Below are 25,257 nucleotides of genomic sequence, written 5' to 3'. Positions count from 1 at the left end.
CCGTCCCGGTGTTATCGCGGCGGCCGCAGAGCGAGGCGAGGCTGCCGTTATCGGAGCGGCCAGTGCGAGTCCGGACGCGACGCGACGCCCAGCACGCAGCCGCAGCCCGCAGCAGCCCGACCAGTGCAGGTGACAGGTGATGTCCTACGACAGCAAGAGCTCCTCCGCAGCCGCGGACGCCGAAGTGGGCGGCTGGTCGACCCGCAAGCTCGGCGGCCGCTACGCCAGGCCCTACTCGCCCTCTGCCGGCGCAGGCGCAGGCGCCGCCGACGAGACGACGAGGGCGGCGTCGCCCGCCGGCTCGGCCAGCTCCGGCTACGTCTCCTACCGCAGCTCCATCGGCAACGGCGTCCGCTCCTACTCGCCGTTCCGCCCGCTGTCGCCGGCGCCACCGGCCTCCGCCCCCAACGAGGACGACTCCGGGGGCGGTTCCGAGAGTTCCAGCTCCAGCGGCAAGCCTTCGTCCAACCCCGCGAGAGGCGGCGGCTCCGGCGGTGGCCGCTACGAGTCCCAGCTGACTTCGCAGTACGGACGCATCCGCCCCCTCGCGGCGCCAGTGATAACGCCTCCGGCGATGCCGCTGCCCTCCGTGGTGACTTCGAGGCAGGGCTCCTCTTCCCTGCCTCCGCTTCCCACCGGCAGAAATGGGTCGGACGCCGGCAGGTACTCTAGCCTGCCGCGGGGCAGTTCTCCCGCGGCGAACCAGCCCCTGTACCGCAGTCTCTACACCGGTCGCGGCGGCCTCTCCAGCTACCGTTCCGAGAGTGAGCCCGTCACGCCCAACGTGGTGAACGTGGGTGCCTCCAGGATCGGGCCGTCGTCGTCCGCCGCGCCGTCAGACGACGAGTCGTCGGGTTCGCAGCGGGGCGGCTACAAGAGCGCTCGGGCCCAACCGGCGAGGGCGGAGGACTCGCCGAAGAGGGTGTACACAACCAGCTACGTGAGACAGAACGCCCGTTCGCCCTCCGCCCACGACCCGGACGAGAGGCGGAAGAATCGCGACGGCGAAGGAGAGGACGAAGAAGTGGAGCCTCCGCCCGCAAACAAGGTGCAGGCCATCAGCGCCATGGTGCGCTTGAACGCGCGCGTGCCCTCGGCCAAGTCGAGCTACAGCGGCGACGACGGCGACGAGATTCTCGTCGACGGCGTTCCCGTCAGGGTGAGGGAGAGTCGGAGCAGACACAGGCAAAGCTACGACGACGAGGTCTTCTTCCAGGAGGACGGCGGCGGTCGCGGCGCGGCGCCGGCCGGACGGGAGCTGAAGCGCGTCTACCAGAACGAGATCGTGGACGGCGCCGACTCGGAGGTGCCGGACTTCCCGCCGCCCCCGCCGCCGGCGAGCGACGGCGAAGGCGACGGCGGCCGCGGCCAGCGGCGCTACGGTGGCGGAGGCGGCAGCGGCAGCGGCGGTCGAGGCGGCGGCGGCTCCAGGACGGTGGTGGCGGCGTCGGCGACGTACCCCTCCGGATACTGGGGAGGCGGCCGGACCGCCAAGAACCAGCGCGCCGACGACGTACTGCACCCGGCGCCCGTGGGCGACGCGGCCGCGCCCTACAGCAGGCTCAGCTCCGCCTCTTCGGGACCCAAGAGCCCCTGGTCACCGAGCGCGGCCCCTCCCATCGCCTCGCCGGAAGAGTACGACGACGAGTACCGCGACTACGGCAAGATCAGGACGGTGGCGCGCGGCGCCGTGCTGCCGCCGGACGTGCCGCCTCCGCCGCCGCCCTCGTCGCCGCCCCCGGAGCTGGAGAACGCGAGCAGCAGCAGCAGCAGCAGCGGCGGCAGCAGCCGCAGGGGCAGCACCAGCTCCGGAAGTGACAGTGGCGACAACGAGGACCGCCGCACCTACCGACGCATGATGGACGAGCTGAGCGCCATGGAGGTCTCGGGCAAGAGGCGCCAGCAGCAGCACGCGCAGAAGCAAGGCAAGCTGCAGCAGGTGCAGGACGAGCGCGGCCTGCCCATCAAGCGCTGGGAATACAGCGGCAAGGTGAGTCCGCCATAACTCGCACATTCCAAACCAGTTTTCCACGCCACACCCACACCCGCGCTATGGGCCTCAGCTGTTAATGCATTCGTATTGCTCCTCAGAAGGACGTAGTGATTACTGTCAAGAGACGCTGTTAAAATTTCTTTATCGAACAAACAGTTTCGGTCCACAGATCATTATCAGGCTCATAAAAGCATTTACATCATATTAGGCGTTATAAAATCATAAGCGTCTGGTCATAAAATCCAGGAATTCGTTACAGCTGTCATATAATAATATTACTACAGTGACGAATTTATCGATTATATTATCTGAAACCATTGGTTTTATAACACCTAATATGTAGTTGTAAATTCTTTTTTCGAACCTGATGATGGAGTGCCTACCGAAACTGATTGTCAAATAAAGAAATTTTATCTACAGTTCTTGGTGGTAGACGTTCTTCATATGGAGCACCTGTCATGAACCCAGATGTTTCTTAGAACGCCGACTTTACTAGCCACAGTCCTATATGGGATGGTATACTATTCCCTACTTTCGACTTTTGAACTGACTTGGATCTCCCAGTCATAAGGACACACATACAGTCTAACGTAGATTCCAAACCGCTGCGCACATTACCAAACATTGCCGCCGTGGAAGAAGCGACGAGGGACAGATAAAAATCTTGCGATCGACCGGACTGAACCCAGCTCTCATGGATTCGTAGTCCGGAAAAGTACCACTCATCCAACATGGAAATGTGGAATGTTGAAGGCCATGCAACCTGAAGCAGTGAACAATAGAAGGAACGTTCTGCCTCAACCATTGTGACATTATTCACAACACATGTATCAGATAACTGTGTTCCACCACTAACAGCGGCAACGCCAACAATTAATTATACTCTCGTCATGCTGTCGCTTTGAACAGCTATCAACACAGTCAGTAAAAAATTAGTTGCTCTGGCTTACAGTCACCATCTCATTTTTTAAATAAATAGCGGTTTCAGTACCATGTCATCAGACCGTAATAATTGGCAACCAGTGCTGTAAAATCGCAATAAAGTCATGAGATGTTCAATTGACTCTTTTATTCGAATATGTTACGTGTTTCGGGATTACACCCACCTTCAGACATCACAAACTTCAACCCCTTCCTAACCAGCCAATCTTAACAACTCAAAGAAAGTGTCCAGTAACATACGACTATAACTGCGACATAAGCAGTCTTGAAACAGAGCTTGCGTTGCAGTTATAGTCATATGTTATTGGATATTTTCTTTGAGTTGTCAAGGTTGTACGCCTGTTTGGTTTGGAAGGAGTTGAAGTTTGTGATGTCTGAAGATGGGTGTAATCCCGAAACGCGTAACGTGTTCTAATAAAAGAGTCAATTGAACATCTCATGACTTTATTGCGATTGTACAGCATTGGTTGCCAATTATTAACATAAAAATGATCGCAGGCCTCAGGTAGGATTTTATGTCCTGTATATCATCAGACCGTCCCAAATAGGTGTGGCATATTGACACTTCTGCTTGGGGTGGCCTGGCGATGGTACATGGTACCGAAACCGACAGTCATTTTATAAAATAAAACGGCGATTTTAGACTAATTAAAATAGATGTTTTCTGAATAATTAAGTTTATAAAAAATTAAATTTGTAGAAATAAACTTATTCAACTTACCACATCTGTTATTGGAATATAGCCTTCTGAAACATGTACTGTGTTGAATAAATTAATTCACAGTGCCAAAAGCTACATACTATTTTTATCACTTCATCTGCTATCCTCAAATATTCTAGAAATCGGTGAACCAAGAAGAGGTTTACGCAAGAAATAGTTATTAAAAACGCAAATATTTTGATGTTACGTTAAGTAATATTCAAGCAACTACTGAGGTGCCTTGTTTCGAAGCTAGGGAAGTCTTTTTTTTTCACACTGAATATTTGATCTGCATGGAATCTCCCTCAAACATTTCTTAGCTGCGCCATGATGGTTTGCTTCAAATCCAACCGTAGGTGTAACAATATGTTCGGGTGTTAAATGGAATAATAGAGTCAGTTGAATCGTAGGGAAAGCAAGTTGTACATTTGGGTTTATTGAGAGGATTTTGGAGAAAACGAAATGAGTGTACTAAGGATGTCTTGTAAAACTCTCGTGCGACGTATCCTAACATATTATTCAGGTCTGTCGACTTTCAGGATGCGCAACAGCAGGGCACGAAACTACGTGGTATACACACACGCACAGAATTGTCTTTGCCGTAAAAAGTAAGTGGAAACACTTGTCCACTCTGTTACGATGCTGTGTATTGTAACGGTATTAGAAAGGCCTTTAAAAACTCACTTTGGACCGCGAGGAATAGCATGCTCGTTTCTAGAATATTCGTACGAAAACTGTACTATTAGTGTCGCGATGTGAATGTCGTAGACTATCAGTTGCCACACGTTCCCCAGTCAACGATTTTCTGCTTCTTTACTGCGCCTGTAACAAATATTGTGCATAACACCGAGATATTGCGACAGTTCATGAATATAACACAAAAACTGTCCTTTTTATCAATATCTTAGTAGTCTCCACCCTGAAGTGGACTACTTATTGTTCTCTATTTACCTCTACGAGATTTCGATGAAACCAATTGTTGAGGTACTAATTCGTTTCTGATTCGCGAGATACTAAAATAATTTAGCCATGTGATACTTCCATTACGGACTAAAATAATTTTACGATCTCGTCCATCATATGCGGTGGGTCATATGACTGAGAGATTCCGGAGATTGACAAATCATTTATCCAACAACCAACATTGCAAAGCAGTTTACATGTAAAATATCCCCCGTAAAGCGTAATATCTTACAAAAACACTAACCCTTGTATGAACTAAACCGGAATATGGGTGATACGTGCGATATATACAAGAGCTAATGCAATGTCGTTGAAACACCGTTAATGATTTCACAAGTGATCCATGTCATAGTTGACTACAGGATTTGATTTCTTTAAGCTGATAACGCCTTAAAAATGCTGCAGGAGAAGGAATTTATATCAGCTTCATAATTTCTCAATTTTATGAATAATTGTATTTAAAATTTTTATGTCTTCAACATGCAAGTATTAATTATTAATTTATTAATGTTTTAGTCGTAGTAGTAAACAATTTTCGGGTGCTTCCCATACTCCCATGCTACATTCCTACATACTTCTGAAATCTTACTATACTTAACGTCAGACCTGATTAAATTATGGAAGAAAGGACTTCATTTAAAGAAATTAGGAGTAATAACTGAATTATCTGCTAGTTTGTAGCTGCCTGTCCCTCGTTCCAGTGGCATTAAGTGAATATGAAGTAAGATCATGATGCTTGTTGGAGTTGTAGGTCAGGGTTGTGTGAAAAATGAATGGCTTCTGTTACTCGAAGCACTGCTGACTGCTTGCGAACTCAGTGACAAAAACGAAGTCAATAATTAAAAAGTAATTTTTAAAAAGCAGAGGAGAAAAACCATGCCAAGCACCATTTGTATGGGCGAATGTGTTTCTATGATTTACGAAATAAGCAATATCGGTAACAATGAAGTCTTTTCTTTATATAGAAATGGACACAAATTCGTATTGATAGCACAGTTTCTGATAATATCGTTAGGGTCTTCACTCGATAAGTGACGCTCACCTGTCAAGCGAGTCACTGTTTCGGTGCTGTGTTCATAGAATGAACGTGGTCAGCTATACCGTGTGGTAGATACGATAGTAGAAGTTGTACCATGTGTGTATCGTTCCAAGATGATGTAGAAGTTCTTACGAGAAAATAGATCCCGGTACGCTTAGACAAACCTCACGATGAAGATCCTTACTGTTTTGCTTCGAATAAATAATAAAATGCTGCATCCTGTGAGAAGGTGCGTTGTCACCATGGAGACCGTATAGCTCGTGCGTTTGACGTGTGTTCACAGCATCTTTAGGTATCATATAATTATTTACAACCGCCTACATGGAAACTCTCGTACAGTGGATTCGAATGAAAGAACCATTCCGCGTCACTGCCGTCAACAGTGAATTGCTCTTACATAAGACACAGCACACGGCCCCGTCCCCTGTTCGTGATTCCGAATAGACCAGAAAAACGGACTCATCCACCATATCGGATTGGAATTTGGCTGTTTTCATTCAATGACGTATTGCCTTTTAGCGGTGTTTTGTTCTGATAGACAACGAACGTTGGGTACAAGAAGCTCCGAGGCTTTTATCTCTAATGTTTCAATTATGTGTTCACCAAAAGATGTGGCTTTTAGTGCCACGAAATTGGTAGTGATCTATAAGTAAAGGAGTAAATACTGCTGGAGCATTTTATTAATACCCAAGACGTTCTTACATAGTTAATCTTCGTATACTGATCGCGTCAGTATGTAGCGTTTCCACAGGATAAGAAGGGTCCTCATTGTATCACTACACGAAGGGTAAACGTATCTCTACAATTTACTATTGACTGTATAATGTATTTTTGTATTGAGGCTAGCGAGAAGTCACAGTACGAACATTGCCACGTAGGCTGTTGTAAATAATTTTATGATACTTAAAGATGTTATGGAGTGAGAAAGCGACATTAAATAATTAGTTTGTCAGCAGTTCTTGGCGACTGAAACATGATGCTTTCCAAATACACGCCGGAATACTGAAAATAACGCACTAAGAGGAAGCATCAGACCGAGATGAAATTTACTAGACATAACTGTAGTGATTAGATGTTCACTTGATTCCAGAATAAAGACATGTAAGTGGCCGAGCGGTTCTAGGCGCTACAGTCTGGAACCGCGCGGCCGCTACAGTCGCAGGTTCAAATCCTGCCTCGGGCATGGATGTGTGTGATGTCCTTAGGTTAGTTAGGTTTAAGTAGTTCTAAGTTCTAGGGGACTGATGACCTCAGATGTTAAGTCCCATAGTGCTCAGAGCCATTTGAACCATTTTTGATTCCATAATATAGACATGTAAAGAAGTACAGTGAGTACAAGCAGACAAACAACAACATCGATAATGCGTAGGACCACCTTTTGCTGCAATACGTACCACAGCGCGATCCGGCATCGAGTTGATAAGATATTTGATGTCGTCCTGAGGCAGATTTGTCCACGAATCTTGAACAACCACCTGCAAATGGTGTACAGAGTGACACGGTGGCATCTGGTGTTTCAGCTGCACCCACACGTTCTGTGAAGGGGACAAGTCCGGACATGGAAGAGTCGGAACATGACGTAAGAAGACTCGAGCAATTCGAGCTGTATGTGGACGGGCATTATCTTGCTGGAAAGTGCCCCTGGTAGACCATGTTGGAAAGGTCCCACATGGGAGTTGAAGAACGTCCTCCACATAACGCTCGCCCCACAAGGTTCCACGTACCACAATTAGAAGGAACTGGCTATCGTAGGTTATATAGCAACTGGAATCACTCAACAGAGGAAAGTCCACTGCACCTGACGGGATACCAATTCGATTTCGATTCTACACAGAGTACGTGAAAGAATTTGCTCCCCCCCCCCCCCCCTTCTAACAGCCGTGTACCGCAAGTCTCTAGAGGAACGGAAGGTTTCAAATGATTGGAAAAGAGCACAGGTAGTCCCAGTTTTCAAGAAGGGTCGTCGAGCAGTGCGCAAAACTATAGGTCTATATCTCTGACATCGATCTGTTGTAGAATTTTAGAACATGTCTTTTGCTCGCGCATCACGTCACTTCTGGAAACCCAGAATCTACTCTGTAGGAATCAACATGGATTCCGGAAACAGCGATCGTGTGAGACCCAACTCGCTTTATTTGTTCATGAGACCCAGAAAATATTAGATACAGGCTCCCAGGAAGATGCCATTTTCCTTGACTTCCGGAAGGCGTTCGATACAGTTCCCCACTGTTGCCTGATAAACAAAGTAAGAGCCTACGGAATATCAGACCAGCTGTGTGGCTGGATTGGAGAGTTTTTAGAAAACAGAACACATCATGTTGTTCTCAATGCAGAGACGTCTATAGACGTTAAAGTAACCTCTGGCGTGCCACAAGGGAGTATTATGGGACCATTGCTTTTCACAATATACATAAATGACCTAGTAGATAGTGTCGGAAGTTCCATTCGGCTTTTCGCGGATGATGCTGTAGTATACAGAGAAGTTGCAGCATTAGAAAATTGCAGCGAAATGCAGGAAGATCTGCAGCGGATAGGTACTTGTTGCAGGGAATGGCAACTGACCCTTAACATAGACAAATGTAATGTATTGCGAATACATAGAAAGAAGGATCCTTTATTGTATGATTATATGATAGCGGAACAAACACTGGTAGCAGTTACTTCTGTAAAATATCAGGGAGTATGCGTACGGAGCGATTTGAAGTGGAATGATCATATAAAATTACTTGTTGGTAACGCGGGTGCCAGGTTGAGATTCATTGAGAGAGTCCTTAGAAAATGCAGTCCATCAACAAAGGAGGTGGCTTACAAAACACTCGTTCGACCTGTACTTGAGTATTGCTCATTAGTGTGGGATCCGTACCAGGTCGGGTTGACAGAGGAGATAGAGAAGATCGAAAGAAGAGCGGCGCGTTTCGTCACAGAGCTATTTGGTAAGCGTGATAGCGTTACGGAGATGTTTAGCAAACTCAAGTGGCAGACTCTGCAAGAGAGGCGCTCTGCATCGCGATGTAGCTTGCTGTCTAGGTTTCGAGGGTGTGCGTTTCTGGATGAGGTATCGAATATATTGCTTCCCCCTACTTATACCTCCTGAGGAGATCACGAATGTAATATTAGAGAGATTCGAACGCGCACGGAGTCTTTCCGGCAGTCGTTCTTCCCGCGAACCATACGCGACTGGAACCAGAAAGGGAGGTAATGACAGTGGCACGTAAAGTGCCCTCCGCCACACACCGTTGGGTGGCTTGCGTAGTATAAATGTAGATGTAGATGAGCCCTGACACCAAACTTGGATCATTTCTATATCGGGTCTCACTGTATTTATGTACAGAGTTCTGCTGTTTTCAGGGTTCCTAGGTGTATTTCCTCACTTGCGCAAAATGTGTATGAAGTCTGTACACTACTACAATGAAGTCATTTTTATTATTATGTCGTTGGTATTGTAGTTCTAACAAAGGGTTGCTCACGACACTTAATGTGACCCTCGTGTTTCATTCTTCCACATGAACTCGCACCACACTGTGCAAAGATTGGTCGGTAAACACTGTCCAACAGAGGCGCCTTTGTTTCGTTATCAGTGTCTCTGTTGGGTCGACGGAGAAAAAAGAAGAAACAGAGATCACCTGCGATGGGCCCTTGCTCAGCATTCTCGCGTCGCGGCCCAGTAAGACGAACTGGTGTGGAGAGGTCTGGACTGAGGTGGAGTGGGGACTGGACACTCGGAACCAGCGCACCGAGGCCTGCCCATCGCGTCACTTTCTTGTTCTCTGCAGCGCTGCGTCACTCCAGGAATGCAGATCGGAATGCGAGCGAGGCGTTACGCACGGCAGCCAGATTAACGCAAGAAGCGTCGCCCCGGGTTCCTCGCTTACTCTTTTTGCAGCTCGCCGTCAACGCGGAGTCCTAGCTGCTAGCGGCTATGGAACTCCGTTCTTTGTCCTACTTCATGGGGAATCGAAAATGTTTATGTTAGCAGTGGTTGATCTCCGTGGACGTGGATAGAGTTAGATGAAGACAAAAAGCAGCCATCTAGGTTTTATACCGCCTGACTTATGCCAGGAAGCTTCTCCCGCGACTATGCGTCGTCTCCAATGAAAGGCGGACATTAAATCTTTTCATCAGTAGAACGTTTTTGTCTACAGCAGCTGCTCTATGTGACACAACACGCACGCGCGCGCACACACACACACACACACACACACACACACACACACACACAATGGTGGTCCATTGATCGAGACCGGGCCAAATATCTCATGAAATAAGCGTCAAACGAAAAAACTGCAAAGAACGAAACTTGTCAAGCTTGAAGGGGGAAACCAGATGGCGCTATGGTTGGCCAGCTGGATAGCGCTGCCATAGGTCAAACAGATATCAACTGCGTTTTTTTAAAATAGTAACCCCCATTTTTTATTACATTGTTCGTGTATTACGCAAAGAAATATGAATGTTTTAGTTGGACAACTTTTTTCGCTTTGTGATAGATGGCGCTGTAATAGTCACAAACATATGGCTCACAATTTTAGACGAACAGTTGGTAACAGGTAGGTTTTATAAATTAAAATACAGAACGTAGGTACGTTTGAACATTTTATTTCGGTTGTTCTAATGTGATACATGTACCTTTCTGAACTCATCATTTCTGAGAACGCATGCTGTTATAGCGTGATTACCTGTAAATACCACATTAATGCAATAATTGCTCAAAATGGTGTCCGTCAACCTCAGTGCATTTGGCAATACGTGTAACGACATTCCTCTCAACAGCGAGTGTTTCGCCTTCCGTAATGTTCGCACATGCATTGACAGTGCGCTGACGCATGTTGTCAGGCTTTGTCGGTGCATCACGATAGCAAATATCCTTCAACTTTCCTCACAGAAAGAAATCCGGGGACGTCAGATCCGGTGAACGTGCGGGCCATAGTATGGTGTTTCGACAACCAATCCACCTGACATGAAATGTGCTATTCAATACCGCTTCAACCGCACGCGAGCTATGTATCGGACATCCATCTTGTTGGAAGTACATCGCCATTCTGTCATGCAGTGAAACATCTTGTACTAACATCGGTAGAACATTACGTAGGAAATCAGCATACACTGCATCATTTAGATTGCAATCGATAAAATCGGCGCCAATTATCCTTCCTCCCATAACGCCGCACCATACATTAACCCGCCAAGGTCGCTGATGTTCCACTTGTCGCAGCCATCGCGGATTTTCCGTTGCCCAATAGCGCATACTACGCTGGTTTACGTTACCGCTGTTGGTGAATGACGCTTCGTCGCTAAATGGAACGCCTGCAAAAAATCTTTCATCGTCCCGTAATTTCTCTTATGCCCAGTGGCAGAACTGTACACGACGTTCAGAGTCGTCGCCATGCAATTTCTGGTGCATAGAAATATGGTTCGGATGCAATCGATGTTGATGTAGCATTCTCAGCACCGACATTTTTGAGATTCCCGATTCTCGCGCAATTTGTCTGCTACTGATGTGCGGATTAGCCGCGACAGCAGCTAAAACACCTACTTGGGCATCATCATTTGTTGCAGGTCGTGGTTGACGTTTCATATGTGGCTGAACACTTCCTGTTTCTTTAAATAACGTAACTATCTGGCGAACGGTCCGGACACTTGGATGATGTCGTCCAGGATACCGAGCAGCATACATAGCACTCGCTCGTTGGGCATTTTGATCACAATAGCCGTACACCTTTTGCCGTCGACGTTTTGCGCAATTGGTAAACGGCCCATTTTAACACCGGTAATGTATCACGAAGCAAATACCGTCTGCACTGGCGAAATGTTACGTGATACTACGTACTAATACTTTTGTGGCTATTACAGCGCCATCTGTCACAAAGCGAAAAAAGTTGTCCAAATAAAACCTTCATATTTCTTTACGTACTACACGAATACGTAATAAAAAAATGAGGGTTCCTACTTAAAAATCGCAGTTGATATCCGTTTGACCTATGGTCGCGCTATCTAGCGGGCCAACCATAGCGCTATCTGGTTTCCCCCTTCAAGCTAGACGAGTTTCGTTCTTTGTAGTTTTTTCGTTTGATGCTTATTTCGTGAGATATTTGGCCCGGGCTCGATCAATGGACCACCATATATATATATATATATATATATATATATATATATATATATATATATATATCCTCACTTATGCACTGAAGCATTCGGCATGTGATCGGCTTATGCGTTTAGTTACGAGTATCTCGGAAATTATATCTAAAAGTCAAATTAGATATATCTTGCACGTTCCACAACTACTTCTGAAGCCAGGGTTAATATTAACGGCCTAAAAACATGGTTTTTGGCAGGACCATACTTGACGAGTAAGTTGTACTACTAATTTACGAAAATTTCTTGGAAGTATTTTGTTGGACATCTCTGTATGATCATTTAAGATACCATCTGCAGATGTGCACTCGTGGGAATAACATTTTTTTCTCAGCTGGTTCACTCTCTTGCCTTCATTAGCTAGCTGCAATACATAGTTTGTGTGTTATGTCTCTAGATATTCATCTTTAGCAATATATATGGAAAAGTGAATTTGATTATTTTAGTAAATACCATGTCATTTTGACATCATCTTACATGACCGCACGTTTCAACTTCTACGACTTATCATGTCCTTGCTGCTCCGCCCAGCAAATCCATTATGAAATAATTTTAAATATTTTTTTGTCTTCTCATTTTCTTCGTTTTTTCCATGACTGTCTCCGGTGTCTGTCTGTTTGCTTTTACTACTACTACTACTACTGCTGCTACTGGTTTTATTATTATTATTATTATTATTATTATTGATACGACGAGCGGTGGGTAGCAGATGACCCGTCCCACAATAGAAATGTCCAGCCATGGCGACTCCAGCACGAACTTGCCTTCTATAGTCCAGGTACGGGTTCTTGTACAGCTGGTGAATCCAACTTCCGTCGTGAAGACGCGGCGACGGATCGTATATTCGAGCATATTGTCCTCAATGTACGTATAGATGCACTGTTTGTTGTCTGAACTTACTTTTTATTGCAGTCCGCTTGTCGTACAGCATTTGCAGGCTTCCAGCGGCTATGATTTCCTACGTTTGTATAGCAACTGACGCAAAGCAAATCCAGTGCAATATGCATAAACAGCGATAAGATCCGGTATTGTTTGACTGCACATCAGTGAGCAATCATTCGATTTTTTCGCGGGGATGTAGGGGAGATTTAACTTTGAACAATCAAATTAACCTAATTGCGCCTGGAACTTATGCCATAATGCATAAGCAAAATAGAGATTCACTTGAAGCATTCTAATTATGTTTAACCTATGAAGAAACTGTTTTTCTTTCCAATATCGCTTGAGTATAGTCGGTCAATCTGGAATTTTTTACCGGGTTGCATTATCCAAGACACAAAAGGTTCATAGAAGGCCTGCCGGGTTCATCGCGGGTTACCCACAGGCGAGAGCGCCACAGACACTTGTAAAGATGATGACTGGAGGACGCTACAGTAAAGTTTTCGTACACCACGACAGAACGGGGTGCTCCTTCGAAGCTTATTTAACAAACATACGACATCATCTCATTAAAATGATTCTAGATTTATTGCCACGTCATATTATAAATTAGTAAAATGTTAAAATACTAAAATAATTGAAAGTTTCGGTCGTGTTGCAGCGGCTTTCCTCAGCTCCTAGGCTAGTTTAGCTGAAGAGTGGGTGCGTTAATATGCTATCTAACGGTGTCAAAAGACTAGTGGTATCAACTTTCACAGATTTTATTGGCCCTAAAATACCACTGGTCTGTGTTGGACGAGACTGAGGGGTTGTGTGGCAGACTATTCGTGGGTTATCTCCTTCTTGTCAGTTGGTACTCTACCCGCCGCGATTCGCCGTTTGAAATGTGCCACTGTAGACTGAGGTTTCGAATGAAGTAAACATAAAGTACGAAATGGAGAACTGCAAGGAGAATATGGAAACGCCAGAAAAAAAAGACTAGGTAGTGCGATTTCCGGTATGACATTAAGACATAGTTAATCTGTTGCTGGAAAGAGTAACGATGAAAAATTTCAGATACTGGACAAATATTAAATCTTTCGAAATAGGTTACTGAGAATGTCATAATCTTTTTATATCTGTGAATGGACTGCAGAGATAATCGGAGATGGAAGACGGTACCAAACTAGCCAGAGAACTGGTGATATACATATAAGAAATTATATATATATATATATATATATATATATATATATATATATATATAAAAAATCGCTGTCATATGTTTACGTGCGTGAACTCTATATTGATTCTATACGATAAGAAGAGTTTTTGCAAGCAAACTCACCCGTATGCGACGTGCACCGTCACTTCTTCATACGTTGGTACATGAGACGGTATTCTAACACAATTAACGTCCTTCATGTGCAAATAAGACTGCGTGTGCAGTCTTCTACAAATACACGAATCAAGACTCGTAGCCTCTACTTTCCGCTCGTCCCTTCGGGGGAATCTCAATTTCAGACAATCCGCAGCGGAGAAACTTGATTCTCGTCGGGAAACGACCGAGGGCCTACCTGCGTGACGCGACTCTCCCTCTGTCTCAACTCCTCCATTACACAGATTGGACTGCTGTTCGCTGTTTACTGAGCTTAGTCCTGAGTCAGAGAGAGGGAGGCCGTTCGTTAGGGTCAGCTTTTCCTCGCGGTGTGACGAAGCTGTCCGGCAAATAACAGAGAGCCAGCAACGTCTCATCCGTATGCGTAATTGTAACACTGTGCTAGACTTAACATTAACAGAGGTAAACTGAGGTGACAGAAGTCATGTGATAGCGATGTGCACATATACAGATAGCGGTAGTGTTGCGAACACAAGGTGTGAAAGGGCAGTGCATTGGCGGAACAACACTGCGTGAAATAAACGCAGAAATCAGTATGAGACCTACGACTAACGTATCCGTTAGGACAGATGGGACAGTGCGGCAAAATTTGGCGTTAATTGTCTATGGCAGCAGACTACCAACGCGAGTGGCTTTTCAAACTGCACGACATCGCTTGCAGCGCCTCTGCTGTGCTCGTGGCCATATCGCGTAGACCCTAGACGACTGGAAAACCACGATCTGGTCAGATGAATCAAAAAGGTTCAAATGTGTGTGAAATCTTATGGGACTTAACTGCTAAGGTCATCAGTTCCTAAGCTTACACACTACTTAACCTAAATTATCCTAAGGACAGACACACACACCCATGCCCGAGGGCGGACTCGAACCTCCGCCGGGACCAGCCGCGCAGTCCATGACTGCAGCGCCTAACAAGGGGAGGCCGCCAATTGTGAAATTCAGATTCGATTCATACTGCGCATTATAAAAGCTCGTGGCCAGAGGTGTAATGTGGCAAAGCACCAAGATGCACTTCTCAGCCGTTGTCGAGAAAATCGACAGTTAAAAGAAACCGTTACGGTGAAATACGCTCTACGATTAGTAATTTTGTACAGCGCCGTGGCGCAGCAGTAAGCGCTCGGGCTTGTAATCCGAAGGTCGCTGGATCGAATCTCGCACCATGCAACTTTTTTTTTAGTATATATATATATATATATATATATATATATATATATATCTGTGTGTGTGTGTGTGTGTGTGTGTGTGTGTGTGTATACACATTTGAATTACAAAAAACAAATACTAAAAAAAGTTGCGTGGTGCGAGATTCGATCCGGCGACTTTCGGATTACAAACCCGAACGCTATGCATATAATAAGTTGTTGAAAGTCGTTTGTCGTGGAAAAACTGGCGACTTCGAACATCATTATGTTTTCCGCAAACAAAGTTGTATTTCACAAATGTTATTAATTGTCTTCATAATGTTAACCACGTATAGTTAACGGAAGACGTAGAAACGATATTCCGAAACGAATACGTATAGCGTAAGTCAAACGTTCGAATTAGAATAGAGACCCCACGAACACAAATTTGCTGTGGCAGGTATGAAATATAAACTCCGTTACTCGCTCGTTACACTTGAAGGACAGATGTTGAATGGGGCGAAACGAGCCGCCGTATAACAGCGTAGTTGCCTGCTAACTTCGAAAGAAGGTAGATGCGGTCCCTAGCGCAACTTATAACATCGTCGAAAATCAGTGCGGACGTGAGAGCTTTGGTACACTCTGTTAAACAAACGGAAAAATGGAGGCGGTACAATTGGAGAGAGATCCGCATTCACCAACATGCATAAGCGATTCATTAATAGTATATATATATATATATATATATATATATATTTGAATTACAAAAAACTAATAATAAAGAAAATTGCATGACGCGAGATTCGATCAGGCGAATTTCGGATTGCTAACCCAAGCACTTACCGCTGCGCCACGATGCTGTAGAAAATTACTAATCGTAGAGAGTATTTCACCGCAACGGTTTCTTTTAACTGTCGATTTTCTCGACAACGGCTGAGAAGTGCATCTTGGTGCTTTGCCACATTACACCTCTGGACATGAGCTTTTATTGTGCGCAGTATGAATCGAATCTGAATTTCACAATTGGTGGCCTCCCCTTGTAAGTCCGCTCGCCTAATCCCGCGCGGCTCTGGTCAGATGAGTCCCGATGTCAGTTGGTAGGAGCTGTGGTAGGGTTCGAGTGCGTCGCAGGCCCCACGAACCCGTGGTCCCAAGTTGTCAACAAGGCACCGCGCAAGCTTGTGGTGACTCCATAATGGTGGGCACTGTGTTTACATGGAATGGACTGAGCTCTCGGGTTCAACTGAACAGATCATTGACTGGAAATGGTTATGTTCGGCTACTCGAAGACCATTTGCAGCTATTCACTGACTTCATGTTCCCAAACAGCGGATGTCGTGTCACCGGGCCACAGTTTATTCGCGAGTCTCGAACACTAAGCCGCAGTTCACAGGGAAATCTTTTGCAGCGAATTTTTCCAGGACTGCGAACACATGCAGAAATTTTTCGTTCGCAGGCTGGGACGACGAAAATTTTCAGACACTTTTCGATGCGATAGGTTGCACATGGGTTTCTCTAGCTATCTCAGATAGCATTAGTGCACATAAGACAGGCAGTCTCAACTGATACGACCACATTCCTTATATAGCCTTCAATCAGTATTCCAGCTCACTGTTCAAATTGCCTTTAGTTAATAAATATTTAATATTGTCTTTCCATTTCGTTGGCCAAACTCTGCCACTGGACACCATTTGTTTCGATCGTGTAATGCGTTTGGCAGCTACTGATTTTAAAAGAACGGAAGTAGAGCGACAGCTTTCATCGTCTACGGACTATTCCACCTGCCGAGTGGTTCTTTAAATGTCCTTCGTGGGCGCGTTTTTTCTCTTTCGTATGGCGCTATTGCCCATTCCGCAGATTTATTGGTTCTGGTTTTATTGTAGCGGTGGCCGTTATGTAAATCGAGGCTATCTCCGGCTCCGTCATATCGGCCGCTCGTGCTGTAACACCGCCTTTCCCCGACTTCCGTCACCTGTCGAACTCGCCCGTGCGTCAGCTGCGCCTGTCGTCCTCACAGTTGCCACTGTAGAACGGCGTCAGGCCGTCACTGCCCCACGCCAGCCACTCTCCCCGGTGCAAAAGAAAACCACCTTCTGTCGTCACCCACTCAATTCATCCCTCTTGTTCCATCTTCTGAGACCGGAGGTGGAGTTACAGTGCAAGGGACCGAATCAGCTGCTTTTATTTGCTGTCGAATGAGAGACCATGTTAAAGTGTTTTAACTGAAGTTTAAGAATTTGTCAAGTTTATTTATGCTCAGCAGTTTTGAATTTTCCAAGTTGCAACAGGGTTCCACAAGTGGCTGTTTTTTTTAAGCTTTATTTGTGTCAGTGCAGCTTCAGCTGTTAGATGATTTTCACATCAAGTATAGTTACTTTCAGAAATCATGACTGGTCAGAGTAATAACCAAAGAAAAAAAAACAGCTGACAGTCCCCGGCAGCGACAAAATATAGCGCTTATGCGTATACCCATACTATTACACAGAGTAAACAGTTAAATTTCATCTGTGTGGTAGTATAAATGCTGTATTGTTTCGCTAGCAGGACTTCCTGGTGAAAAAAAAAACGTTTTTGTTATTTGATTATTACTTTTAGTAGTCACGGTTTCCCAAAGTGACTATAAACGGTGCTTTAAAAAGACCTGACACCCGAAACTGCACTAAAACAAACATAATTAGAAATTCAGCCACTTGCGGCACCATTCTGTCATTTAGAAAATATTGGAAAGAGGAAGGTTAGTCGCCGACCATATCATAGACTCACAATTACATTGGTTTGAATAGGATATTTCAGAAATGAGTCGTTTGTGGTCCTATTAAAGGAACCAGTCCGGCATTCGACATAAGTTGGAAGACACATGTCCTAAGTCAGAATGGATGGATGGGGATTTTAACCTTGGTCCTTGCGATGTCATAAGGAACAGTAGCGCCGCCTCTGTGTTTCAGGTACAGATGCAGGTGTCGAGCAGATGTCGAGAGATTTGGAAGAAAAAACTCGATAGGAAAGAAGTATTCGAGCACCCGAGGAACAGAAGAAGAAGAAGAAAAGTTTGAAGGAAAGCAAAAGCGGAAGTCACAGTGGTCTAGTTAACAGCAGACAACGCATAGAGAGGGAGAGAGAGAGAGAGAGAGAGAGAGAGAGAGAGAGAGGGAGAGAGAGAGAGAGAGTGTATCATTATAATGAAAGGGCTTCCTGTGTGTTGTTCAGTGGCCGATGAAAAAATAAATAAATAGAAAATTACAAAACAAAAAGTAGTCACCTGTGAAAGGGTTTTGATAGCGTTCTAAATTTATTCCTCGTGAGATCGTAAATGAAACGTGTCTGATCGTTGCTTGCTATGATTCTGCTGTATGAGAAATTAGTTACTATGATGGAGAAGTTACTTGTATCCACAACGAGCGTGACTCTTCGGCTGCTGCTGACCGGTAGGGAGTTTTACATCAGAATATTCGTACGCTGCCTGATGGGAGCTCTTTGGCATGCATATTTTTCGCAAAGAGAAAAATAAAAGATTCACAAAGGCGCGGCAACGCAGCATAGGTGCATTTCAGCGTGTGCACGGGTAAGCGAGGCGTGCCTGTACTGCACGAGCTACTCTTCGTTTGCCAGTGCCGCCTCTACAGAAGCCTTCAACAGCCTCTGGATCGATCCACCTTCGGTCCAAAGATCAAACTTGCTATAGGGCAACTAAAGGCGATGGTCGTAATGTTGATGTCGTTCAACAAATCCTGCACATGTAGGAAACGTGAAGTTTTACTTTGTATTTCATGGATATAAATATCACGGTATGAGTTTATTTGTGGCATTGAAATCTATATGGAGTATTAACTTGTGAGTATGTGGATCAACATGTCATCGGAGTGTACACAGGGACATCCCACAGTTACTATACTAGTATCTCCAAATTGGTTAGGAAATGTGATACTTGGTTCAAAATGGCTCTGAGCACTATGGGACTTAACATCTATGGTCATCAGTCCCCTAGAACTTAGAACTACTTAAACCTAACTAACCTAAGGACATCACACAACACTCAGTCATCACGAGGCAGAGAAAATCCTTGACCCCGCCGGGAATCGAACCCGGGAAAATGTGATACTTACCAAGAGCGTAACTTAAAGACATTCACGCTGTGGGACTACAGTATTCAATGGAGAATATTATTGGCAAGAAGATGCGAACATAAATAGTCACGGATAAATTCGACTGTACGCGTGATATCCATATCACACTGTTAATTACAGTTTGAAGTAATCATTCTGCTCACTTCCATTTTCGGAATAATTCATTCAATCACCAGCAGAACGTTCGATTGAAGCGTCATCACCTGACCCATTTTCCTTGTAGGCCATGCAGTTAAGTGGGTATAGGTCCTGTGTGTTATTCTGTTTAAGATTAACGACTGCTCCGCAGACGGACGATGCTCGATCCCCGGTCGGGCGGGGTAATCTTTATCCGCCCCCGTGCCAGTGAGGTCGGTAACGTGCGACACTGATGTAGCATTTGACCAGCAAGCAGGCAGTTCGAATCCTAGTCGTGGAAGAAACGTCCATCGCCGTAATCCGGAAAGCGGAGACAGAACTGATAGTCTGCATTTTCTGGTCTTCAGACTCTGTGCCAATACTGCCTTACATTGTAAATCCCTTTGTATTTCCTCATAGAGTGAAGATCGGTGATCCGTCCATTGCATTGAGAGGTTAAGTTTAGTATATTCCATTTTATAAGGGGCAGTCAAATTAAAACGAGACAGATGAAAAAAAGTAAACTGTTTATGATTTACAAAGTAATCGCCGTGATTGTTGATACATTTACCTCACTGTGAGACAAGACTGTCACGTTCTTCACCGAAAAATGTTTGATTATACACAGGTGTGCACCTATTCGTTCGAAGCAAATCGACGGCCACGAATGTCTTTCTTCAGGGCTAATATATATATATATATATATATATATATATATATATATATATATATATATATATATCGCATGGAGAGAGATCGGGATTTTGCGGAGGATGTGTAAGGGCTTCCCAGCAAAACTTCTGCAGCGTAGTCGAAAGAACCTGAGCAACATGTGGGCGGACGTTATCCTGCGAGAGAATGATGATGTCCATCAACATTCGTGGGCGTTTGGACGTAATGCCGCGCTTCAAATTTTGCAGTGTCTAAGTATCTTCTTCTCTTTCTCCTCCTCCTTCTTCTTCTTCTTCGGCACTATAGCCTTTGATGGGCCTTGGATTCTCAACAATCGTCCTCCAAACATGTCCTCTGCTTTTTACTTCCATCCTCGGATCTCCATTTTGATAAGGTTGGCCAACACATTGTCCAGCCATCTAGCTCTTGGTTGGCTCTTCCTTGTGGTAGAATACAATTTGCGTTACCTTATTTGGTCATCCTGTCATCTGTCATCATGTCCATATATACCAACCCATACGGTCTGTGAGCTTTAACAAATTTCAGCATATCTATTCCTTGTATAAGCTCTAGTATTTCTTGTTTGTATGTTATTCTTCAACCCCCTTACTCTCTCACAGTTACAATTTTTTCGCATGATTTTATTTCAAATGCCCTGAGGTTGTTCATACCTGCCTCCGTCCACATTTCTTACCCTATGTAACCATTGATCATGCAAGGGAAGAGGATACTCCTAACTTGGCTGATCTTGTAAGTAGATAAATCTTGAATAGCTGTAATTTTGCACAACAGGCTCTGTTTCCTACTTGTATCCTTTCTCTAATACAATGTCTTGTACTGTTAACGCTGGGTAAGAGGACACCTAAATAATGGAAGCAGCTGACAGCTTTAAAACATTTATTAGAAGCCTCCAGGTCATGTGGTGTTTTTCTTGCCTTAGAAATGGACATCACTAGGTATTTTGTCTCGTTTTGGTTTACCGTGAATCAAATGTTTGCTCCTTCTGCGTACATTATTTCGTACATTACTTTAAGAGTGTTTACATCTCTTGTCACAACTGCAATATCAGTGTCCACGTACCTCTGTTCGTTACTTTTGGCGCCGTGTTCCAGAAGGTCAATGGGTAGCGGACCTCTGCTGTCAAAGAAGAGGTCATCATCACTTTCCAAGAGGTGGCATGCCTGTTGTTTCGACTGCGCTGCAGTAGTTTCGCCGGAGAGCCCTTACATAATCGCCAAACAGTCCCCCAGCGGGGTAGCGCAGAGGTTAGCACACTGGACTCGCATTCAGGAGGACTACGATTCAAACAAGCATCCGGCCATCCTGATTTAGGTGTTCCGTGATTTCCGTAAATCGCTTAAGGCGAATGCCGGGATAGTTCATTTGGAAGGGCACGACCGCTGTTCTACCCCATCCTTCCTTAAACCGAGCTTGTGCTCCGTCTGTAATGACCTCGTTGTCGACAGGACGTTAAGTACTAATCTCCGATCTCTGAACATCCGACTTCCGTATTTTTGAAGCCCTGAAGAAAGACATCCGCAGCCGTCGATTTGTTTCGGACGAAATGGTTCACGCCAGGGTGCAATCAGGGCACCATAAGCAACGGCAAACCTTCTAACCCAAAGGTGTTGACTGTCTTGTCTCACAGTGCGTAAATGAGTTTACAGTTACGCTGACTGGTTTTGAAATAGTAAACAGTTTACTTACCTTTTTTCCATCAGCCTCGTTTACATTTGACTGCCCCTTACACATATCATGCACTACTATCACCAACCTACACTAAACACTTGCAGATAAGACATAATAAAACACGTAAGGTGTAGCGAACAGGAAAACCTCATGTGTAATATTACAAGGAAATGATAATTTTCCAGAAACTTACGAAACTTGTTTCGTTGAACTGACGTGTACTGCCCCTTAAAGCACAAAATATAATACAACTATTTTTTCTCCAATGATACACTGAAGCAAATATAAAGTGTGCACAACAGGCTCTGTTTCCTGGTTATATGTGTGTGTGTGTGTGTGTGTGTGTGTGTGTGTGTGTGTGTGTGTGTGTGTGTGAGGGTGGGGGGCGGGGGTGACAACTTGCATGTTATGGTAGCGACTGTTTTTTTTTTTTTTTTGCGGCGCCGAAAGTAACTGCAAAGCATTTATCTGACGTAACTCTGTGGACAGGGTCGCCTGAAGATAGGGTGGAATGCGAGAAGTAGGAAGTATCTAGATGATTGTAGCTGTTCATCGATACATAGTAATAACCACCTAGACAACTCTTACATACGAGAACAGCGCAATGCTCAACGAGGAGCTAACTTGGTGTGGTACAGCTCCCTTCGATGAGTTGCACAACAGTCTCTTTTTCCCCAATGGCTTGTTATTCAAATAGTTCACACACGTATTTGGCTGATGCTGGGTAATGAGTCATCTCTAGCTTGTTTTGACGGATCTGGTGCGTAGTGTTCAAGCGATGGCTAGATGTCTTTTGTGTTTCGGGCGTGACTGACATTTGAATTTACCAAATACGACAAAAAATGGTTTCAAAAGATGTGTTAAATTTTTCATTTACTTTTGGATAACCATAGAGGGCTACTACAACGGAATCATTCTTATTGTTGGAAAAAGTACCCTTGTGCTAAAAGTGTAGTAGTGTCTGTTATCGGTGCCGCTGCAGAATAAACCTGTTTGTGAGACATGCTGATAAACAGGAGGGAGAAACAGACTGACATCCATCGTGGAGCCGTTGTATCGCACAGTACGAAAGTGAAGGGTCTGAAGGAGAATTTGCGTTTAACAGGTTGTCGACGTCTAGATCGTTGGAGCATAACCTCGCTTTGAGAACGGAAGTACGACCGTGTTATTTCCAAAATTTCACGAAAAATCTAATTCCTGATAACCTGACGGCGACTTGAACCAGTGTCCTTGTTACTGCGGCATCTTGCTCGATAACTTAAAAGCGGCTACGGGAGAGTATGTAAGAGTATCTAGCGACCAGTGACGTTTCGTTTGACACACAAGCCAAGACAAAAGTATTTTCTCAAGTACATCGACGAGCGAGGTGCCGCAGTGGTTAACGCCTCTGGAATTCAAACCCATCCAGCCATCCAGATAAAACGTTTCCGTAGTCACCCTAAATACGTTATGGCAAATACTGAGATTGCTCCTTCGAAAAGGAAGCGGTGGATGTTGTACTCTGTCTTTAGTTTCCTCGTCGTCGGTAGTTTGATAAGCCTGTATTACCCTTCTTTTCTCCCAGCCCGCCAATATAGGCCAGTATCTAGCATAATCCTCCTAATACTACATTTTTTAAACTCTTGCTCAACTTCTTTAATTTTTGTGTCAATTGTTTCGGAAGTAGAGTTTCATGCACTACCGGAATCTGATGCCGCATTCTCAGCTACAACAAGACTTCAAATGAGAAAACCTGAGCATGGAGTCTCCAATGCAACATATTTTGGCCTTTCGCCGCAGATAGCCCCCTTTCCCAGTAAAACGATTAGTTTCTGATGGAGTGCGCATTTGGTCGTTGTGTAATCGCTCCTGCTGTTCCATTCCTCGAGAATAGAACGCCACCGTGCGTGTGTTTGTGTGTGATCATGCGCCGACTTCAGCGTGCCACGCCTTGTGGAAGATAGGTCTTAGAAATCGTTCTTGGCTGTTATCTGTCACGTCGTACCAATAACGAATTTTAATCTGGGTGTGTTCGCGTCTCGACCTAGCGCACCTGGAGATTACCGGTAACTAATTTCAAGCCGATACTCCCGATAAGCTGCCCGTATCGCTCGCGCGTCCTTCCTTGTGAACTGGGCCACCTGGTGGGTCGCCCCCACACGAAATAATGACACAGTAAATGAGTAGGAGATTTTGGGTGTTCCAAGAAATACGAGTTTTACAGTCCGCTTCCTATACCGCAACAAGTAACGCTCTCGTTGTTAGATTCCTTTTTTTATAGTTGTTTGCGCATTTCTGTATCATTAAAACAACGTTTGAGGACAGCTCTTACTTTTAGTATCTAATACGAGGATTATTCGGAAAGTAAGGAACGATCGGTCGCGAAATGGAAAATACAATAAAAATCTTATTAAGCTTTGCACAGATGCTTTGGGCACTTTGTCTAGTACGCCCGTCGATCTCATCGCGTCGCTCTTTTCAGTTCTGAGCTCACAGTGAGAACGTAAAGAAGGCTAGAAATTAGCGTCTCCCGCCAAGTATGAGGGCCTGGTGAAGAATTTCGCCTGAAACTATGCAACCCACATAACATAACTGTCATGTTCGTTGTACACGACAATTCTCGCCCACACTTTGCAGGGGCAATGAAGATGCTCCTGCAGCGTTTTCAATGGGAAGTGTTTGATCAACCACAATACAGCCCATAATTGGCTACCCCTGAGGTTCATCTCTGCTCAAATGAACCGCTGGCTATGAAGACAATATTTTGACGCAGACAACGAGCAGCAGTCCAGATAAGAAAATTGTCGAAAAGCACTGGCGGATGTCTTCTATAACGAGGGAATTGAAAATTTGGTACAACGCTACGATAGATGTCTAAGTCTGAGCGGCGACTGTGTAGAGAAGTAGCTGGAAGATGTAGCTAACCGTTGAAAATAAAACAGTTTTGATTTTCAATGTGGTTTCCATTTCGCGACCTATCGTTCCTTACTTTCCGAATAGCCTTCGTACCTTACCAAATTTTGTGCCAGTAAAGAAATCTAAATCATTATAGTTCTCCCATGTGCGAAAACAGCAAAAGCGTGTTAACACTGGTGCAGACTATGAAGTTGATCTCGAATCATTTTTGCGATGATCGCTACTGTTCATTCATCGTCATGTGAAAGTTTCTTCTTGACCTCAAAATATTACAGTCTTCACCTTATTTGTAGCGAAATGTGTGCTGGAAGAATTGAAAATTATATAAATGTAGTGGAATTTGTAGTTCTGAAAGGTACTAAATATAAATAATGCCATCATTTCACTGTAAATACTAGTGGAATGAAGTTTTGGATCTTCCCGTTTTCCTGTCCTGTCTTAGCTTGTGTTCCATTTCTGACGACCTGGACATTGACGGGACGTAGAATCGCAGACTGTGTCCTTCGAAACAGAGGGCCTACGTAACGACTAAGTCCGATCTAGCATTCTGAGTCCTTCCCCGCCACCTTCCATATAATAACTGAACAGTCACCATAAACGTATAGTTAATCAT

The 25,257-nt window shown here is 44.9% G+C and overlaps 1 protein-coding gene across 1 annotated transcript in view; it reads left to right on the top strand.

The window, feature by feature from the left end:
* Window positions 1–574: 574 nt before the first annotated feature.
* LOC124545856 overlaps window positions 575–25,257 on the top strand; it is a 1,204,377-nt gene continuing 1,179,694 nt past the window's right edge. The window contains exons 1-2 of the mRNA XM_047124814.1: window positions 575–1,332; window positions 1,432–1,990. Coding sequence (XP_046980770.1) covers window positions 575–1,332; window positions 1,432–1,990 — 1,317 coding nt within the window. The remainder of the gene's footprint in view (window positions 1,333–1,431; window positions 1,991–25,257) is intronic.

Source organism: Schistocerca americana, chromosome 8 (assembly GCF_021461395.2).
Source record: "Schistocerca americana isolate TAMUIC-IGC-003095 chromosome 8, iqSchAmer2.1, whole genome shotgun sequence".
Classification (NCBI taxonomy): Eukaryota; Metazoa; Arthropoda; class Insecta; order Orthoptera; family Acrididae; genus Schistocerca; species Schistocerca americana.
The sequence above is the reverse complement of the archived record's forward strand: the minus strand, read 5'-3'. Positions and strand labels throughout refer to the sequence as shown.